We start from the raw sequence: 15,324 nt of genomic DNA, 5'->3' as shown, positions 1-15,324 counted from the left end.
GATTCTGTGTTTTGGTGCTGTAAGCTAAACATTTCATTTTTTTTGCTTTTCATTATAGTTACCATCACAATAATGACTAGATTCATCTCTAATGAAATGCTTTCTACCTCTCAATAAGCTGTTGTGTGCTAAACAAGTACGGAGCTGGAAGGCGGCAAAGTCTGACACACCCAGCCTTTGCTTTGATCTCAATAAACTCAAGCCTTTTTGGCTGGGTGGTATTAACTCAGTCATGGCTTCTCTATTTTATGTCCCTCTGGTTTCCCCAGGACTTATGTTCCTGTTAATATGGTTCTCGATTGACCGCAGTGAGACCCTTGAGAGCAGATCAAGAATGACTTCCCTCTTCCTTCTCTAGAGACCTGGGGTTAGGTCTTCCATCAGGAGAATTTCCAGGTCCAATATGACTTTTTAGTGCCAAGCCAATTAATGGCCAGAGGGCACACTAGCTGTAAAATTAAGGATGGCAGGCAGGCTCCCGAGGCTGGAGGCAAATAGGAGGTCCTCCAGCAATAAAAGGCAGCCCCACCGTCCAAGGTGGGAGCTGCCAATATATGTAGGAGAGAAAGAGAGAGAGGACACCTCCAGCTTGAGGTGCCTTCTGAGCACTTCTTAAAAATATAAAAATAGGAAGTGGCCACAGCTCTTCCATGTGGAGGGGGCAATCCTTCCACAGCCTCCGTGTGGCTGCAGCTGTGACCATCACGGTATGAAGGCTGGAGGGGAGAGGGGTTTAAAAAGCCCACTGGTGTTCTGGAGTCCTGGTCCGCAGTTGGGAGGCTGCACCCTCTCACTGCCATGCTATAGCCACTGCAGGGGACCCGGCTACTGACTGGAAAATTAATAGTTCCATTGATTGTCTTTATTAACTACCCGCCACTTGCAGGCGAGTAGGATTTTTTCTCCTGACCCCTTTTGAAAATGGTTTGGAGGGTTTCAGAAATCCAGCCTCTGGACTTTACTTGGCACAGAGACATTGAAATCAAAATGGCAGGGCTTTAAATCTACATCCTGTCACTCTGTGTCACCAAGAATTGGTGCTCTCATGTGCTTCTACTCCAGGTGGTTTTGGATCATTTCCAATATTGTCAGTGGCTGTGCGTGGGAATGGTAACTTTTACATGTCATTGATGCACATTGTTATTCATGTTGAAGGATTAAGTGAGCTTTTACCAAGAAGTCATGGGTAGTTGATGACTGGATAATTTTTATTGCCAGCTGTTATTATACACAAGGTAGTAGAGCAGTTGAAATGAAAAACGTGAATACATTGACCAGTGTCATCCAAGCTAAGGGAGGAAAATAATCAGTCAAGAGGTCTCTTACTGATTCTACTCCAAAGGTCACTCCTGTGAAGACTTTTTGGCCAGATTTTTGACACGATGGAGAGCTCTCCCGAAAACCCCAGATATTGCTGGATATCCTTAGTCCCAATCCCGAATATGGCATGTTCCATTTTCATGAGGGTGGGAGTGAAGTCGGGCCAAGGTTTGTGCATGCATAGTTTGAAGAGGCAGCTGGCTTTTTAAGAACCAGATTTTTGTTGGTCAGGTACGTAGAGAAGGGACAGTTCCTTTAAAAATGGCCACCCACAGGTTGAACCTTCATTCTGGGAAGGGCAGGCTGGATTGGAAGCCGGGCCCACCACCCCTGGAATAGAAGCGGAGGCGAGCTAGACAGAAGGCCTGACTCTCTGCTCCAACTCTGTGTTAAATTAAATACAAAAAACCCCAGAAAACAGCTCTCCAGCCCTACCCCATCATCCTCCTCACTCCCCACACATTCCCCATGTCCTATCTATGCTATCCCATGCTCCCACCCACACCCCATGGCCCCTCATACCCCTGTGCCATCTTAGTGCCAACCTATGTCTCCCACTCACTGCCTTTTTCCCTTACCCCCTCCATGCCAACTCACCTAGCATCCTTTGACAGTTCCCCGACAGCTTGACAGTTCCCCGACAGTTCTTTGACAGCATGATAGTTCCAAAGGGTTTATGCACTTTTTACACACAATCGTGTTTACTTTTAACAATCCCAAAGTGTGCCTTACCTCCCACAAAAAGTGCCTTATCCCTGGATAATCAGGGTACCCTTTTGGAGAGGTAACACCCATACCCCTTTGGATATGGTCCTGGCACACCTTTGGAGGAGGTAAGGCACCCTTTGAGATTGTTAAAATTAAACATGGATGTATGTAAAAAGTACATAAACTCATTGGATCTAATGGTCAAACTGTCACAGAATGGTCAAGCCGTCAAAGAACTTTCAAAGCTGTCAAGAAACTGTCAAAGGATACTAGGTGAGTTGGCATGGATGGGATAAGGGCAAAGGGTGGTGGTTTGGGTGGGTTAGGATGGCATAAGTTGGCACTAAGTTGGCATGGGGATACAAAAGACTGTGGGGATATGGCGGAGGCATAGGGGGCATGAGGAGCCATGGGGTTAGGTGGATGAGCATAGGGAGTATGAGGGACCATGGGAGGGAGGTGGGTGGAGTGTTGGTGGCAACATGAGATGACATAGTTTGGCATGGATGTGACATAGAGTGTGTGTATGGATGGGGTGAGGAATGGAGGGCTGTTTTTTGTTTATTCTTCAATTTTATCTAATTCAACACAGTGCCAGAGCACAAAGGCAAGCCTTCCGCCTAGCCCGCCTTCGCACCTGGCAGCCTTTGCACTTATTCCCGAGGCGGCAGGCCTGACTTCTAATACAGCCCATCTTCCCGGAATGAAAATCTGACCTGAGGCAGCCACTTTGAAATGTCAGGTTCGCAGAGCCAGGAATTCTCCCATCTCCGCGCACCCAACCTGGGAGCGAAAATCTGGACCTTCATTGGAAAGCAGGATCTACTGCAAATTCTCCTCTACAGCAGAGCAGCTGCTGGCACAAATGCAAGGTGAACAGAACAGAACACTGAAATGCAATCAAATCGAGTAAGCACAGCAAGTGACATCCTTTGGATCAGGGACTTACCTTTCCTGGATGCTTCAAAGCTATCGTAGATGTTTATTCTTTGAATGTCGTATGTCAGGGTGGTGTTGGGAAGCAGTGTCCTGTTCCTGTTGATGTTGTTGACTGCAAATTTGAAGGCTAGCTCTTCTGCTCCCACCGTGCCACCTTCCACTAATTCAAAGATCCCTCCTGAGACAGAAAAGCAAAATAACATTCAACACAGTCTGTGCGCTTCTCATGGAATCGGTTGAAAATCGGGAGGGGGAGAATAGATTTCCTCTGATCATTAAACACTAGCATCATCGTATAGGCAGCAGCATTTTCTCTGGCCATTATTTTGAGTGAAGTTGTAAAGCTTGAAATAGTAAACAAAGGCTATCTTCCCACCATTTTTATGCTGGCAAGTACTGACTAAAAAAAACTTCCCTTCCTTTTACAGGTTGTGCCATGAATCAGCACATTGTGTGTTGGGACTTGAGGTAAAACATCCATGCCTGACACAGGAGGGGAGTACAGGTCTAATTTTCTCTCTGAATGAGGTGGAGCCTGAAGGCAATTTAGTATGGTGCCGATTCCCTTTGCCATTGTAATTGCAATTACTAGAATCCACACAGATGGTACGTGTAGAAAACAGTGCTACAGTTAAGGGTATTCATCTGAGGCTGGAGTTCAGGCACAATTTTGGGTTTGGGCAGAGGGAGCTTTATTTCATATTCAAATGCCTGGTTATGCTTGCCACTGAGACTTTGATACATATTTTTGTTAGGCAAGGATAATAAAGGTTACAGAACCAAGTTGGAGTTCAGTTACAGATCAGCCATGATCTAATTGAACAGCATGACAAACTGAATAGCTGACTCTTGTTCTTCGTGTTCTTAAAGTGTGTTCCATTCGAAAAACTGACATCATTGGCTTCAATGAGTACAAGGATTACACGGTGAAGGGTTAAACCTGCTCTCTCTGCAGCTCGAGAGACATCCTGAGTGTTTGATGAATCTTCTGTTTTTGAAAGTATATATTGAAAGTATAATGTACTTGGTTAGATTAAACTAACATTTGTTCAAAGTCATTGCAGACAATGTTATTCCATCACAGCTGGGGTCGGATGGGTGGGTAGTGGAGGGGTTGGCGGGTGGGGTGCAGTGGGTTAAAAAAATATAAAATTGGAAATCTGACTGCAACCCGCTTCTAACTAACTCACATTAGGATTTAATGGAGGTGAGTCAGAGAGGGTAGGGGTGGTACCAATGCGCTTTCAGGAGTTGGGTTGGTCAGTAAAGTATTTGAAGGAGGCTGCATGCCTCCATTTTAAATTCAATCTTATTTTTAACACCTGAAGGATGTGTTTTCCTATCCTCAAAAAACAAGGTGTGCAGGGCCAAATTCGTCAGCCAGCATGGGGGCTTCCCCCCTCCACCCACAAACCCATGTACCCTCTCCCCCAGCAGACCTCCATGATTGGCCGTTGCCCCTGAGAAACTGGATCCTCCACATTCAAACCCCAAAGATCCTAATCACCCCCGAGTTGCTTTCCCACCTGATAAGCAACAAACCTGTCAATTCAACTGGCTTACAGGGTGGAAAACCTATTGAAAAATTTTAAACAGGTCCTGCCTTTTAACTCAACAAGGCCTTTGTGAAACTAGGTTTCCTATCTACAGATCCTCACCCTTGCTGTCTTCCCACCTCAGAGTTATTAACAAGGACATCTCACAGCACAAAAGGAGATAATTTAGCCCCATATGCCTTTCTGCTGGGTCTTTGGAAGTGCTATTCAATCAGCTTCAGTTCTTTGCTCTTTCCCCATAGCACTGCAAATGTTTCCTTTCCATTTATCCAATTCTCTCCTGAAAATTATTAGTCTTTATTTCTGGCTCTCTCCCCCCATGTTACTCACAGCTACAGTAATATGAAAGTACACAAAGCTTTAGTAATGGAACCAAAAAGACTCTGAAGCCATTAGCATCATAGCCAGTCCCAAATATTATGCACCTAGAAACCAACACCGGGCCATCCGTTTCCTCTCCCAAAATCTTATTCCCTGTTACTCTAGAACCTCAGTTTGATTAAGGCAGTGTTTTTCAACCATGGTTCCCCACAAACAAGGGCTTCCTGGGCATTCCTAAAGGGTACCACACAATTTGAAAATGGTATCAAACTTTTCAATTTTGTTCTGATATTTAATGAAAAATAATCATTCATCCATTCAGTTACGTTTTACCTAGTATTTTTTTTTTTGTTTTATAGTTATACATATGGGTGGTCTTGTGGCATAGTGGTGGCACCTCTAACTCTAGGCCAGAAGCTCTGGGTTTGAGTCCCACTTCAAGGCTAAATGACCAGTGAAGGTGCATGCATAACACAGCCAAACAAGTTGTTTATCAGTCTGATGGCAGGTGGTAAAAAATGGAAGAGTTTCCTGGTCAGCCATACTACAGAAGGCACAGCAAACCACTGCAGCACTTTGGCAAGCATAACCATGAACCAATCCAATGGAAGTCAGTTGTCAACAATGCCATCTTAGGGCATGGTACCTGAAAGAGGAGGGGTATACACACAGTGGGGAGGGAGAGAGGATTGGGGGCTCCACAGGACTTCACAAAATACTACAGGGTTCCTAACCAAAAAAAAGGTTGAAAAGCACTGGATTAAAGAATATGAAGATAGAGTAGGATGGTGGAATTAAGGTATAAGGTCATCCCTGATCACCATGAATGATGGACCAGACTTGAAGTGCTGAATGCTCTACCCCTGCTTCTCTTTCCTATGTTCTTTTGATATATGTTGAACCATGCTTTGGGTGCACAACACCAGTGTAATGGAGAAATGAGTGACAATGTGTTGAGACCGAGAACAATTTTAGCAACTTAGAAATAAACTTGATTAAGCATTCTCCAAAATATTTAGAAAGTAATGCTGCAAATCAGCTTCATTATCAACATGGCAGGCGGTGAAGGGGTTACATTAAATGTGAATAGCCTTTTGGTAACTGACCGCTCGCTTATGAAAACTGCTAAGTTTTCTGCATATAAGCGATATTCCTAATTTTGTCTTGTATGGTAATCAATCAGGCTGCTGTCACCAATTAAAAGTATCATAACTCATTATAACAAGCAATTTCTCATTAAGCGTGGAAAACACTACAAAACACACTGATGAACAGAATGAATAATACAATAGGCAGAAATGTCTCTCAGGAGAACAAAGCATTTTTTTTAATTGGATCTGTCTTTGATTCAGAGATTAAGCCATTTTACTGATCTCAGAAAGAGATAGCTTCCATGTGCCAATGTAATTTATTGTCAACTGGTAACTTCTCATTAAGAGAGTTGCTGTACTTGTGTGTGGGATGGAGCAGTGACAAAGGGTGAAAGCACCCTCTCCATTAGGAGAGAAGAAAAATCAGGAAAGTTGCAGGAGGCTGCTTTTGCAGGCCTTTTGATGGTTAGAGATTTTGGAAGCTGTTTGGACATCTACCTTTGCTCTCAGCTTGGAACTGGCAAATGTGTTGACGAGTGAGGGAGAGCCAAAAACCAATAGACACAGATAAGTGAGCTAATGAAAGGAAGTGAAGAAAGAGATGGAGAGCATTTACATGGTGTTTTTCACAATTTCAGACTATCCCAAAGCACTTTTTGATATACAAACATTGTCGCAATGCAGACAAATGCTGGAAAGTGAAATATCTGATTATAGAGCTTGTGAATTCCAAGAATTAAGAATGTAAGAAAGGATGGAACATAAAATGTCATTCAGCGCTCCACAGAAAGCATTTCACGAAATCAGTCCAGCTCAAAGGCCAGTGCAGCAAGTAATCTCAATATGTGCTCTGCTTGAAATATTAATTGATTGCAAAATATCTAAAATCAAATAAAAGCAACAATGACCAGTTCTGCATGAATTACATCCAGGGAAAATAGATTTGGTACAATGCATTTCTCTGATGCTCTGATAAAGCTATTTAAATTCGAGGAAAATGTGGCACCTCAGACAGATGGAGAGAGGTCAAACATGCTCAAAGACTAATGGAGTTAAAATGCAGAAATGGTGCAGCTCAATCTGATTTCTCAGAAACTTGTGGATCTAAAAATCATGTTTAATAGATAAAGTAGCATATTCTAATATTTCTATTAATATTTATTGATCCAAATTGTAATCAAATGGAAATAATAAAATTAAACTAAAACACTGAGATAATGCTCCATTCCTCTGGAAACGGATTAAGGCAACACTCGTGCATTGTGATCGCCTGGAAATTTGAACACAGGCGCAGCTAAGGGTCAACCATCTTGCATTCCCACCACCTACACATCCTCTCCCCACACTTAATGCCAGTGATTGAATTAAACACTAATTATTTGAGTCTGGTGATCTTTGTACTCTTACATTCAACTAGCTTGGAGATGTCTGGAATGAAGGTAGTCACAATTAGTGCCACTCTCTGAACACAACCCCTATGAGATCGCAACTAAACCTTGGAGATTAGACACTGAGGGGATCACAGAGAGCAGCCAGATTCTCAAGTTCTCAAGCGATTGCTGCATCTTGCCTGGGACATGTCAAACTGAAAATCTGTATTATACCATATCTTTGCCATATTTTGCTTTACTGCATAAACAATGGCCTGGGTTTTCCAGCCCCTTCACGGGCAGAACCCACCACGGGCGAGGCGGCACCCCAGCCAGAAATCCATTGACTTGCGGCAGAAGCAGACGATCCCAGCAACATGCGGGTGCAGAAAATCTCGCCCAATCAGCTTTCATATCAAATATTTATTTTTTCCTGTTATTTGCAGCTGGGCATCTTTTTGAGATCTGAAAGCCTTTGATGGGGTGTGGGATTGAAGTTTGTATTACATGTAAGATTTAATAGGGCACTGACTGGTCCCAAAACTTGTGTTCACTTCAAGTTGTTTTAGACCTGACTTGGCAGCCAGTCCTGACGCATTACTAAAGCTTATTAGCAGGAACCATCACAAGACTTTGAGTAGAATTTAGCATTCAGTTTGAGAGTGAGGAACTTGGGTCGGAAACAACTGTGCTAAACTTAAATCAGGGTAATTACAAAAGAATGAGGGCAGAGTTGGTTGGAGTGGACTGGGAAAGGAGTGTGGTAGAAAATATGGTTGAAGAATAATGGCAGACATTTAAGGAAATAGTTCATGACTCCCAACAAAGTTATGAGGAAGTGAGGAAGAAGGATTCTAGGAAGGGGATAAATCAAACATGGTTAACCAAGGAAGTTAAGGACAGTATCAAATTGAAAGAAAAAACATACAATGTGGCAAAGGTTAGTGGTAAACCTGAGGATTGGGAAAGTTTTAAAATCCAACAGAAGATGACCAAAAGAAATTAAGAGGGAGAAAATAACCTTTATGGGTAAACTAGCAAGTAATATAAAAACGGACAGCAAGAGCTTCTTTAAATATATAAAAAGGAAAGGAGAGGCCAAAGTGAACATAGATCCTTAGAGAATGAGGCTGGGGAAATAATAATGAGGTACCAGGAAATGGCAGAGAAGTTGAATAAATATTTTGCTTCCGTCTTCATGGTAGAAGGTACTAATAGCATTCCAGAAATACTAAATAATCAAGGGTAAAAGTTGGGGGGCGGTGGTGGGGGAAGGAAATAAAAATAATAACTATCACTAGAAAAAAAGTACTAAGGAAACTAATGGGGCTAAAGGCCAATAAGTCCCCTGGACCTGATAGGTTGCACCCTAGGATATTAAAGGAAGTAGCTGCAGTGGATGCACTGGTAGTAATCTTCCAAGAATCCTTAGATTCTGGAAAAGTCCCAGAGAATTGGAAAAATGCCAATGTAGCACCCTTATTCAAAAAGGGGGGAGACAAAATACAGGTAACTGATAGGCCAGTTAGCTTAACATCCATCATGGGGAAAATGTTAGAGTCTATTATAACGAATGTAATAGCAAAGCATTTAGAAATGCATCATATAATCAAGCAGAGTCAGCATGGCTTCATGAAGGGGAAATCATGCCTGACAAATTTATTAGAATTCTTCGAGAAGGTAACAAGCAGGATACATAAAGGGGAACCAGTAGATGTAATATATTTGGATTTCCAAAAGGCGTTCAACAAGGTACCACATATAAGGCTACTTAATAAGATAAGAGCCCATGGTGTTGGGGGTAGTATATTAGTATGGATAGAGGATTGGATAACTAATAGAAGGCAGAGAGTTGGGATAAGGGAGACATGTTCAGGATGGCAACCTGTAACTAGTGGAGTGCCACTTGGCAGATGGAATATAATGTGGGAAAATGTGAGGTTATGCACTTTGGCAGGAAGAATAGAAGAGCTGAATAGTATTTAAATGGAGAAAGACTGCAGAAAGCTACAGCATAGAGGGTTTTGGGGGTCCTTATGCATGAATCCCAAAAAGCTAGCATACAAGTTCAGCAGTTAGTAGGGAAGGCAAAAGGAATGTTGGCCTTCATTTCAAAGGGAATGGAGTATAAAAATAGGGAAGTCTTGCTAAAACTATACAAGGCACTAGTTAGACCACATCTCGAATATTGTGAACAGTTTTGGTCCTCTTATCTAAGGGGAGATGTACTGGTATTGGAGGCAGTCCAGAGAAGATTCAATAGGTTGATCCTGGGTATGGAGGGATTTTCTTATGAGGAGAGGTTGAGTAGATTGGCCCTGTATTCATTGGAGTTTAGAAGAATGAGGGGCGACCTTATTGAAACATATACGATTCTTAGGGGGCTTGACAGGGTAGGTGTTGAGAGGTTGTTTTCCCTTGTGGGAGAGTCTAGGACCAGAGATCATAATCTCAGCGTAAGGGAACACCCATTTAAGACAGAATTTCTTCTCTCAGAGGGTTGTTAATCTGTGGGATTCTTTACCACAGAGGGCTGTAGAGGCTGGGTTGTTAAGTATATTCAAGGCTGAGATACACATTTTTAATCAGTAAGGGAATCAAAGGTTATGGGGAAAAATTAAGAAAATAGGATTGAGGATTATCAGGTCAACCATGATCTCATTGAATGGCAGAACAGACTTGATGGGCCAAATGGCCTACTTCTGCTTCTATGTCTTATGGTCTTATAGAAGGAGAGGGGGTTAATTAGTCTAATGACAATGCATATGTTTTAAAGCTAGGGCCTATGTGGCCTAAGTAGCCCTCAAAGGGATTCCAGAGTGTATGAGATCAATGGATTTCTGTACTTCTTTATGTGGTGTTTTCATGAAGCTACTGGTGGGCCAGCACAACTCACACAGCAACTATTGAATATTCACACTGAAACACAAATTTGCCTCTTGACTGAATTCACTTTACTATTTACCCATAAATAACAGAGAGCACCATTTGCCTTGCTGTGATTTTGACAGTAATGTCTTTCAGAAAATAGGTCAGAGTTCAGTGTGAGTGCTTCACTATTTGCAAAAAAATCCAGGAATTTGATAATATTTGCAGTGAATCTCCCCCATGCAGAAAAGTTTGTGAACCCATGGAGTAGAAAGAAAAACATGCAAAGTGATACCTCACTTTGAATCAACACTTACCTCAGATGCTAAGGGGGAAATGTTGGGCGGGCTTTGTGTCCAATTAAACTTTTTATTCTGAAGATGAAGGTGATGCATGATTGAGCTTTTCATTATCTTAGGCACTTTTCTAGATTGTGATGTTAGGATGTGAGTGAATTTCTGAGCTGACCGTATCTGATTTAGGTTACGGTAATTCTGCTAATTAAAGCAGCAGAGCTGGGATTGCTGCTTTTCAGTGACAAAGTTAAAAGCTAACCCTTGTTACAAATTCTGCAAACCTAATGGATTTTCTTTTCCAAACATCTGCAGGATAAAACCAGACCTAAAACTGAATAAAACTACCTCATGAATCATGTTATCATGGAGTGATTTTAAAGCTGTAATCTTATTGAAGGTCGGCAGGGAGGTAGAGTGTATGTGTTTCTTAGAGCCCTTTAAATGGGAGAGCAGCAACCCTCCTTTACTACGCTCTATTGTTGATAAGGTAAAGGGCAGATTTGCACTAAGTGCGGTATTGGGCAGGTAAAACGATGTTTTGCTCACTGGCTGCAATGGTGGCTTCTCACGCTGCGTTAATTATGCATTCCTGGGAAACGTGTGGCTTCCATGGTGGGCAGTCTCCGATTCACCCACCATACAGTCACCTCGCTGCTTCATCACACCAGGCGCCACATTTAAAGTACCGCCGCAAGCATACCTCTCAGCCCAGGACCGCTGCAAATAAGACATGGCCTCGAAAGGCAAGAAGACGGTAGCCCCAGGTTTAGTGATACATCCATCGAGCGCCTTTTGGATGCTCTGGATACCCACTGTGATGTCCTCTACCCCCGCTCTGGCTGCAGAAGGGACAGCAACATTACCAATCCAGCTTGGGAGGTGATGGCAGTCAGGATCAGTGCCAATGCTGCACAGAAGAAGTTGGCCATCCAGTGCAGATAGAGAATGAATGATCTCGTCCGTGCCGCCAGGTTAAGGCGGCCATCTCATCACTCTAAATTACACACTCAATCACACACTTACTGACACCTCACTCTCTGCCAGCTCAAGGGACAACACCACTCACTCTTTCACACACACCCTCACATCTCCATCTGGCCTCATCTCCTCTGGGAATTGCCCCCTTAGTCCTCACCAGCCTGAGGCCACTTGCACAAATCAACTTGTGCCCCCACACACACACTGGGATACACCCTTCTTCAGTACAACCCTCACCCTGCTGCCTCTTCCCTTGCCTGAGGCCACTTCTGCCCCTTCCCAGGCAAGCCTGAACCCTGCAGCTGTACAAAGCCACCCCTGCATTATGGCTGTTCTGGTAGGTGGAAACCTGCCTTTGAGCCCCTCTAAAAGTGCTGTGGTACTGTCAGCAAAGTCTGGCACTGATGACTGCAAGTGCTGCCCGAAGCAAGAGAGGCAAACAAACCTCGAAGTCCCAAGTGAAGTGCAGCCCACCAAGTGCAAGTCACTTGTACGCAGTTGTGAAACATGTCGGCGTGCAATCACGCTGATGTGGGTGGACGATCCAGCAGGCTGGCCTTTTAATGATATACAGATGTATTACAATGAGGTTCCCGACATCCGACGGCGGGTAACGTGGCCCACCATTAACGGGTTGAGTGGACAATCGCAAACTGGTTTCACAACGTCACAAAACTGATTTCTGGCCTTCTCACCATAGTGGCCACTCACACCGCCGAGCATGCCTGACACCAGCAGGCATGGACGATTCCGCCCAATGTTTGTGTATGTCTGATCTTCCATGAGGCTGGATGATATGCTGGGGTAGAACACGACCTCTCATTGGCAGGATGTGTGCTTCAATCCATTCCTGGTTTAGAGGATGGAACTCTCTTCTTTCCTGAATTGAAAGGGACATACACTAAGTAATTGTGGTGCAGTTCATAACTGCTGACTAGCATGCAACATTATTACAAGACTACCAGTGAGTTGTAGGAGTGGTGAACACAGAACAGGAGGTGACAACATGCTTCTGAAGCTAAGATAAAGGGAAATTTGTAACGTAATGGTGGTTTCAGAAGATGGACAATAAAGATCAGCTTTTTAAAGAGGGAGTGAGTATCCTTATTACAAAAACGAAATAGCCAGAGCCTGTGTAAAGCCAGCCATTTACAGTGTGGTCCAGCAAAAGCAGTTGAGTGGTTGAGATTGGATGAGAACAAGATCAAAGGTCTTGGGGAAGGTTTCATGGAAGTGATAAGTTTGGCGATGATCGCTGTAACATGGAAAAGAAGTGCCAAGTGACTAGGTATCAGGAATTGGCTAAGTGAAGGATTGAGGGGTGGGGGCAGGGCTATGATGACTGCTTGCAGCTGCATGGTTGCTCTGTCTTTGAGGCAAAGAAAGCCTTGGGCTCCTCAGAATTCAGGATCAAAAATAGGCTCAATTCCCAGAAGCAAGAGCAGAACTTTTCGCTGAGCAGGCAGGGGGCGCCCAACCCATTTGAGTTTGAAATAGTGCATGACGATGTTGGGCAAACGTCCCGACATCATCGCGCGCTCACGCAATATTTTGGTCGGCAGGCATGCACTAAACTCAGAAGCATGCTCACCGACAATTAAGAGGGCAATTAAGCCCATTAACGGCACAATTAACAGAGATTTTAAATTGCCTATCCAAATTTAAGTTGGCGGGCCGGCAAATCGGCCAGGCAGCCTTTGCATTTTTCAGGAAACCTCATCTGCTAGCAGGATGAGGTTTGCGTGATAAATTAAAATAAAAATAAATTTCTATGGGCAGCATTTTCATTACCTACATTTTCAGGTGACTGATTATGAAGCTTGGACACTTTTCTCCTGTTTCTGTGACCTCTATTTTAAGTTGTTCAGGTCTTCAGCTCCCTGAGGCAGCTCTCTGCCTTCAGGGAGTTTTCTGTGAGTGTTACCCATACCCATGCTGACTTCAGCCCTCGCCCTCACCCTCCTCCAACCCCACCCCTGTAGCACTGAACCTTTCAGCATGTGCTTCATGCTGGCTGACCACTAATTGGCCAGCCAGCATGCATTCGTGGTCGGGGCCAATCGCAGTCGGCAGTCTGTTCCCTGGCCAATCCCCACCGACCGCGCCCCCCCGCCGAACTGATAATTCTGCCCCAAGTCTCGGTCAGAGATTTAGCCATAACATTGTAGCTCTAAACCTCTGATGCAGAAGAAAAATTGGGCAGTTGAATTGAAAAGCAGGAAAGCTTTAATCTGCGTGGTCAAAAGGCTGAGGTAGGTTTAAAATCAAAGTCCTTCAAGTATGAGTTGTTGAGGAAAGGTAACGAAATTAGTGATGAGTTTGGGACAATGGGATGGCTCTGTCAAGAATGAAGGAGAGAGGTGGCCAGGATCTGAAAGGAAAATTTGAAGCCTGTGCGGAACCTTGGTGAAGTCTGGAGTCTGCATGGAGGTCAGAGAGTCCACGGTCTACAAAAAATCTGAGAGAAGGTCAGAGTCTTCAAAAGAGGGTAAAGAAACTGAGTATGCCAGGGTGATTGTTGCAGCAGAGAAACCTAGGCAAGGAGGGGAAAACGGAAATCTTGGGCAGTGGGAGCAATAGCAGAAACTGAGACAATGGTAAGTTGCTCACCAAGGAGCATCTAACCAATATTATAATTTTGCATTGGCAAGATTGCCCTTATGGACTGAAAATAAAACCAGAGTGAGACAAGTTTCACCACAGTGGGGGGATCTTTTCCTAAGGCGGGTGGGCTGGGCAGGAGCAGGCGGGGTGGGCGCGGAGCCGATCGCTGCCCCGCGATTGGCTATGTACCGCAATTTTACGTGGGCGGGCCTCTTAAGGCCCACCCAGCATCACGCGCAGCAGGTAGCTCTTTCACGTGCATCTCCCTGAGGCACGCAGCTGCCTCAGGGAGATTGAACGAATTAGAAAAATTTTTAATAAATAAAGTAAAAATTTATTTAAACATGTCCCCTCATGTGGCAGTGTCACATGAGCATGGACATGCTTGTGAAGCTTGGAAAATTTATTTTAATTATTTTATAAAACCTTCAGGAAAAGTCATCTCGCCCATGGATGAGGTTTCCTGAAAAGCACGAAGGCCGCTTGGACACTTCGCCTGCCCGCCAACCTTAAGGTTCAATTGGCAGCATTCTTAAAAAGTTTAATTACTTTTTTAGTGGCCTTAATAGGCCATTGACAGTTCAGCGGGCACAAAGCTGCCTCTGGTGCGCCGCCGCCAAACAAAATGTCAAAATGACGCACAATGACGTTAGGACACATGCCCGATGCCATCACACGTCGGCATGTCTGGCCCGCCCCCTCACGTCAATGGCAAAATTCTGCCCAATGTGAAAATGTCATTTTACCCAATATCCGAAAAAAATGGACCCATATATTACTTAACATCCATAAAGTCGAGAAGCAATGAGACAGAGAAAATCATTTATAAATAGTACAGGTCCCTCATTGATATCCATCACCTCGATAAAATAATGTAACTTTATTGACATTACACTAATTCTTATAAGGCTCAGAATCTTATTGCCTTGTGTTGACAATAGTATGAAGAGGATTGTTATTTGCTTTCCAGAACTTGCACTGATCCTTTCGATATTGGTGATGAGCTGCTCTGCAATAATAGTACTTCTGTGTCACAATCTGGAAGGGAATTTAAATTTATGATAAGGATTGAGGGCAAACTCATTGAAATCGCAAAAGCTTGCATGGATCTGCAAATGCAAAGGCGCATAGGAACGCTGGTTTTCAGATTGTGGCTAAGAGGGTAGAAGGAGCATACAAACATAAGAATTCGGAGCAGGAGTAGGCCATTCAGCCCCATTTCGATCCCTTCCCCCTACCCCACACCCACTAGGGCCATCTGTCACTTGCTCGT

The 15,324-nt window shown here is 43.8% G+C and overlaps 1 protein-coding gene across 1 annotated transcript in view; it reads right to left on the bottom strand.

Annotated features, from left to right (window-relative positions):
- Positions 1 to 15,324, bottom strand: part of LOC121291515 (glutamate receptor ionotropic, kainate 3) — a 558,849-nt gene that overhangs the window by 361,926 nt on the left and 181,599 nt on the right. The window contains exon 2 of the mRNA XM_041212818.1: positions 2,978 to 3,145. Coding sequence (XP_041068752.1) covers positions 2,978 to 3,145 — 168 coding nt within the window. The remainder of the gene's footprint in view (positions 1 to 2,977; positions 3,146 to 15,324) is intronic.

The sequence above is a fragment of the Carcharodon carcharias genome, chromosome 19 (genome assembly GCF_017639515.1).
Source record: "Carcharodon carcharias isolate sCarCar2 chromosome 19, sCarCar2.pri, whole genome shotgun sequence".
In the NCBI taxonomy this organism is placed as follows: domain Eukaryota; kingdom Metazoa; phylum Chordata; class Chondrichthyes; order Lamniformes; family Lamnidae; genus Carcharodon; species Carcharodon carcharias.
This window is presented reverse-complemented; position numbering and strand designations above follow the sequence as displayed.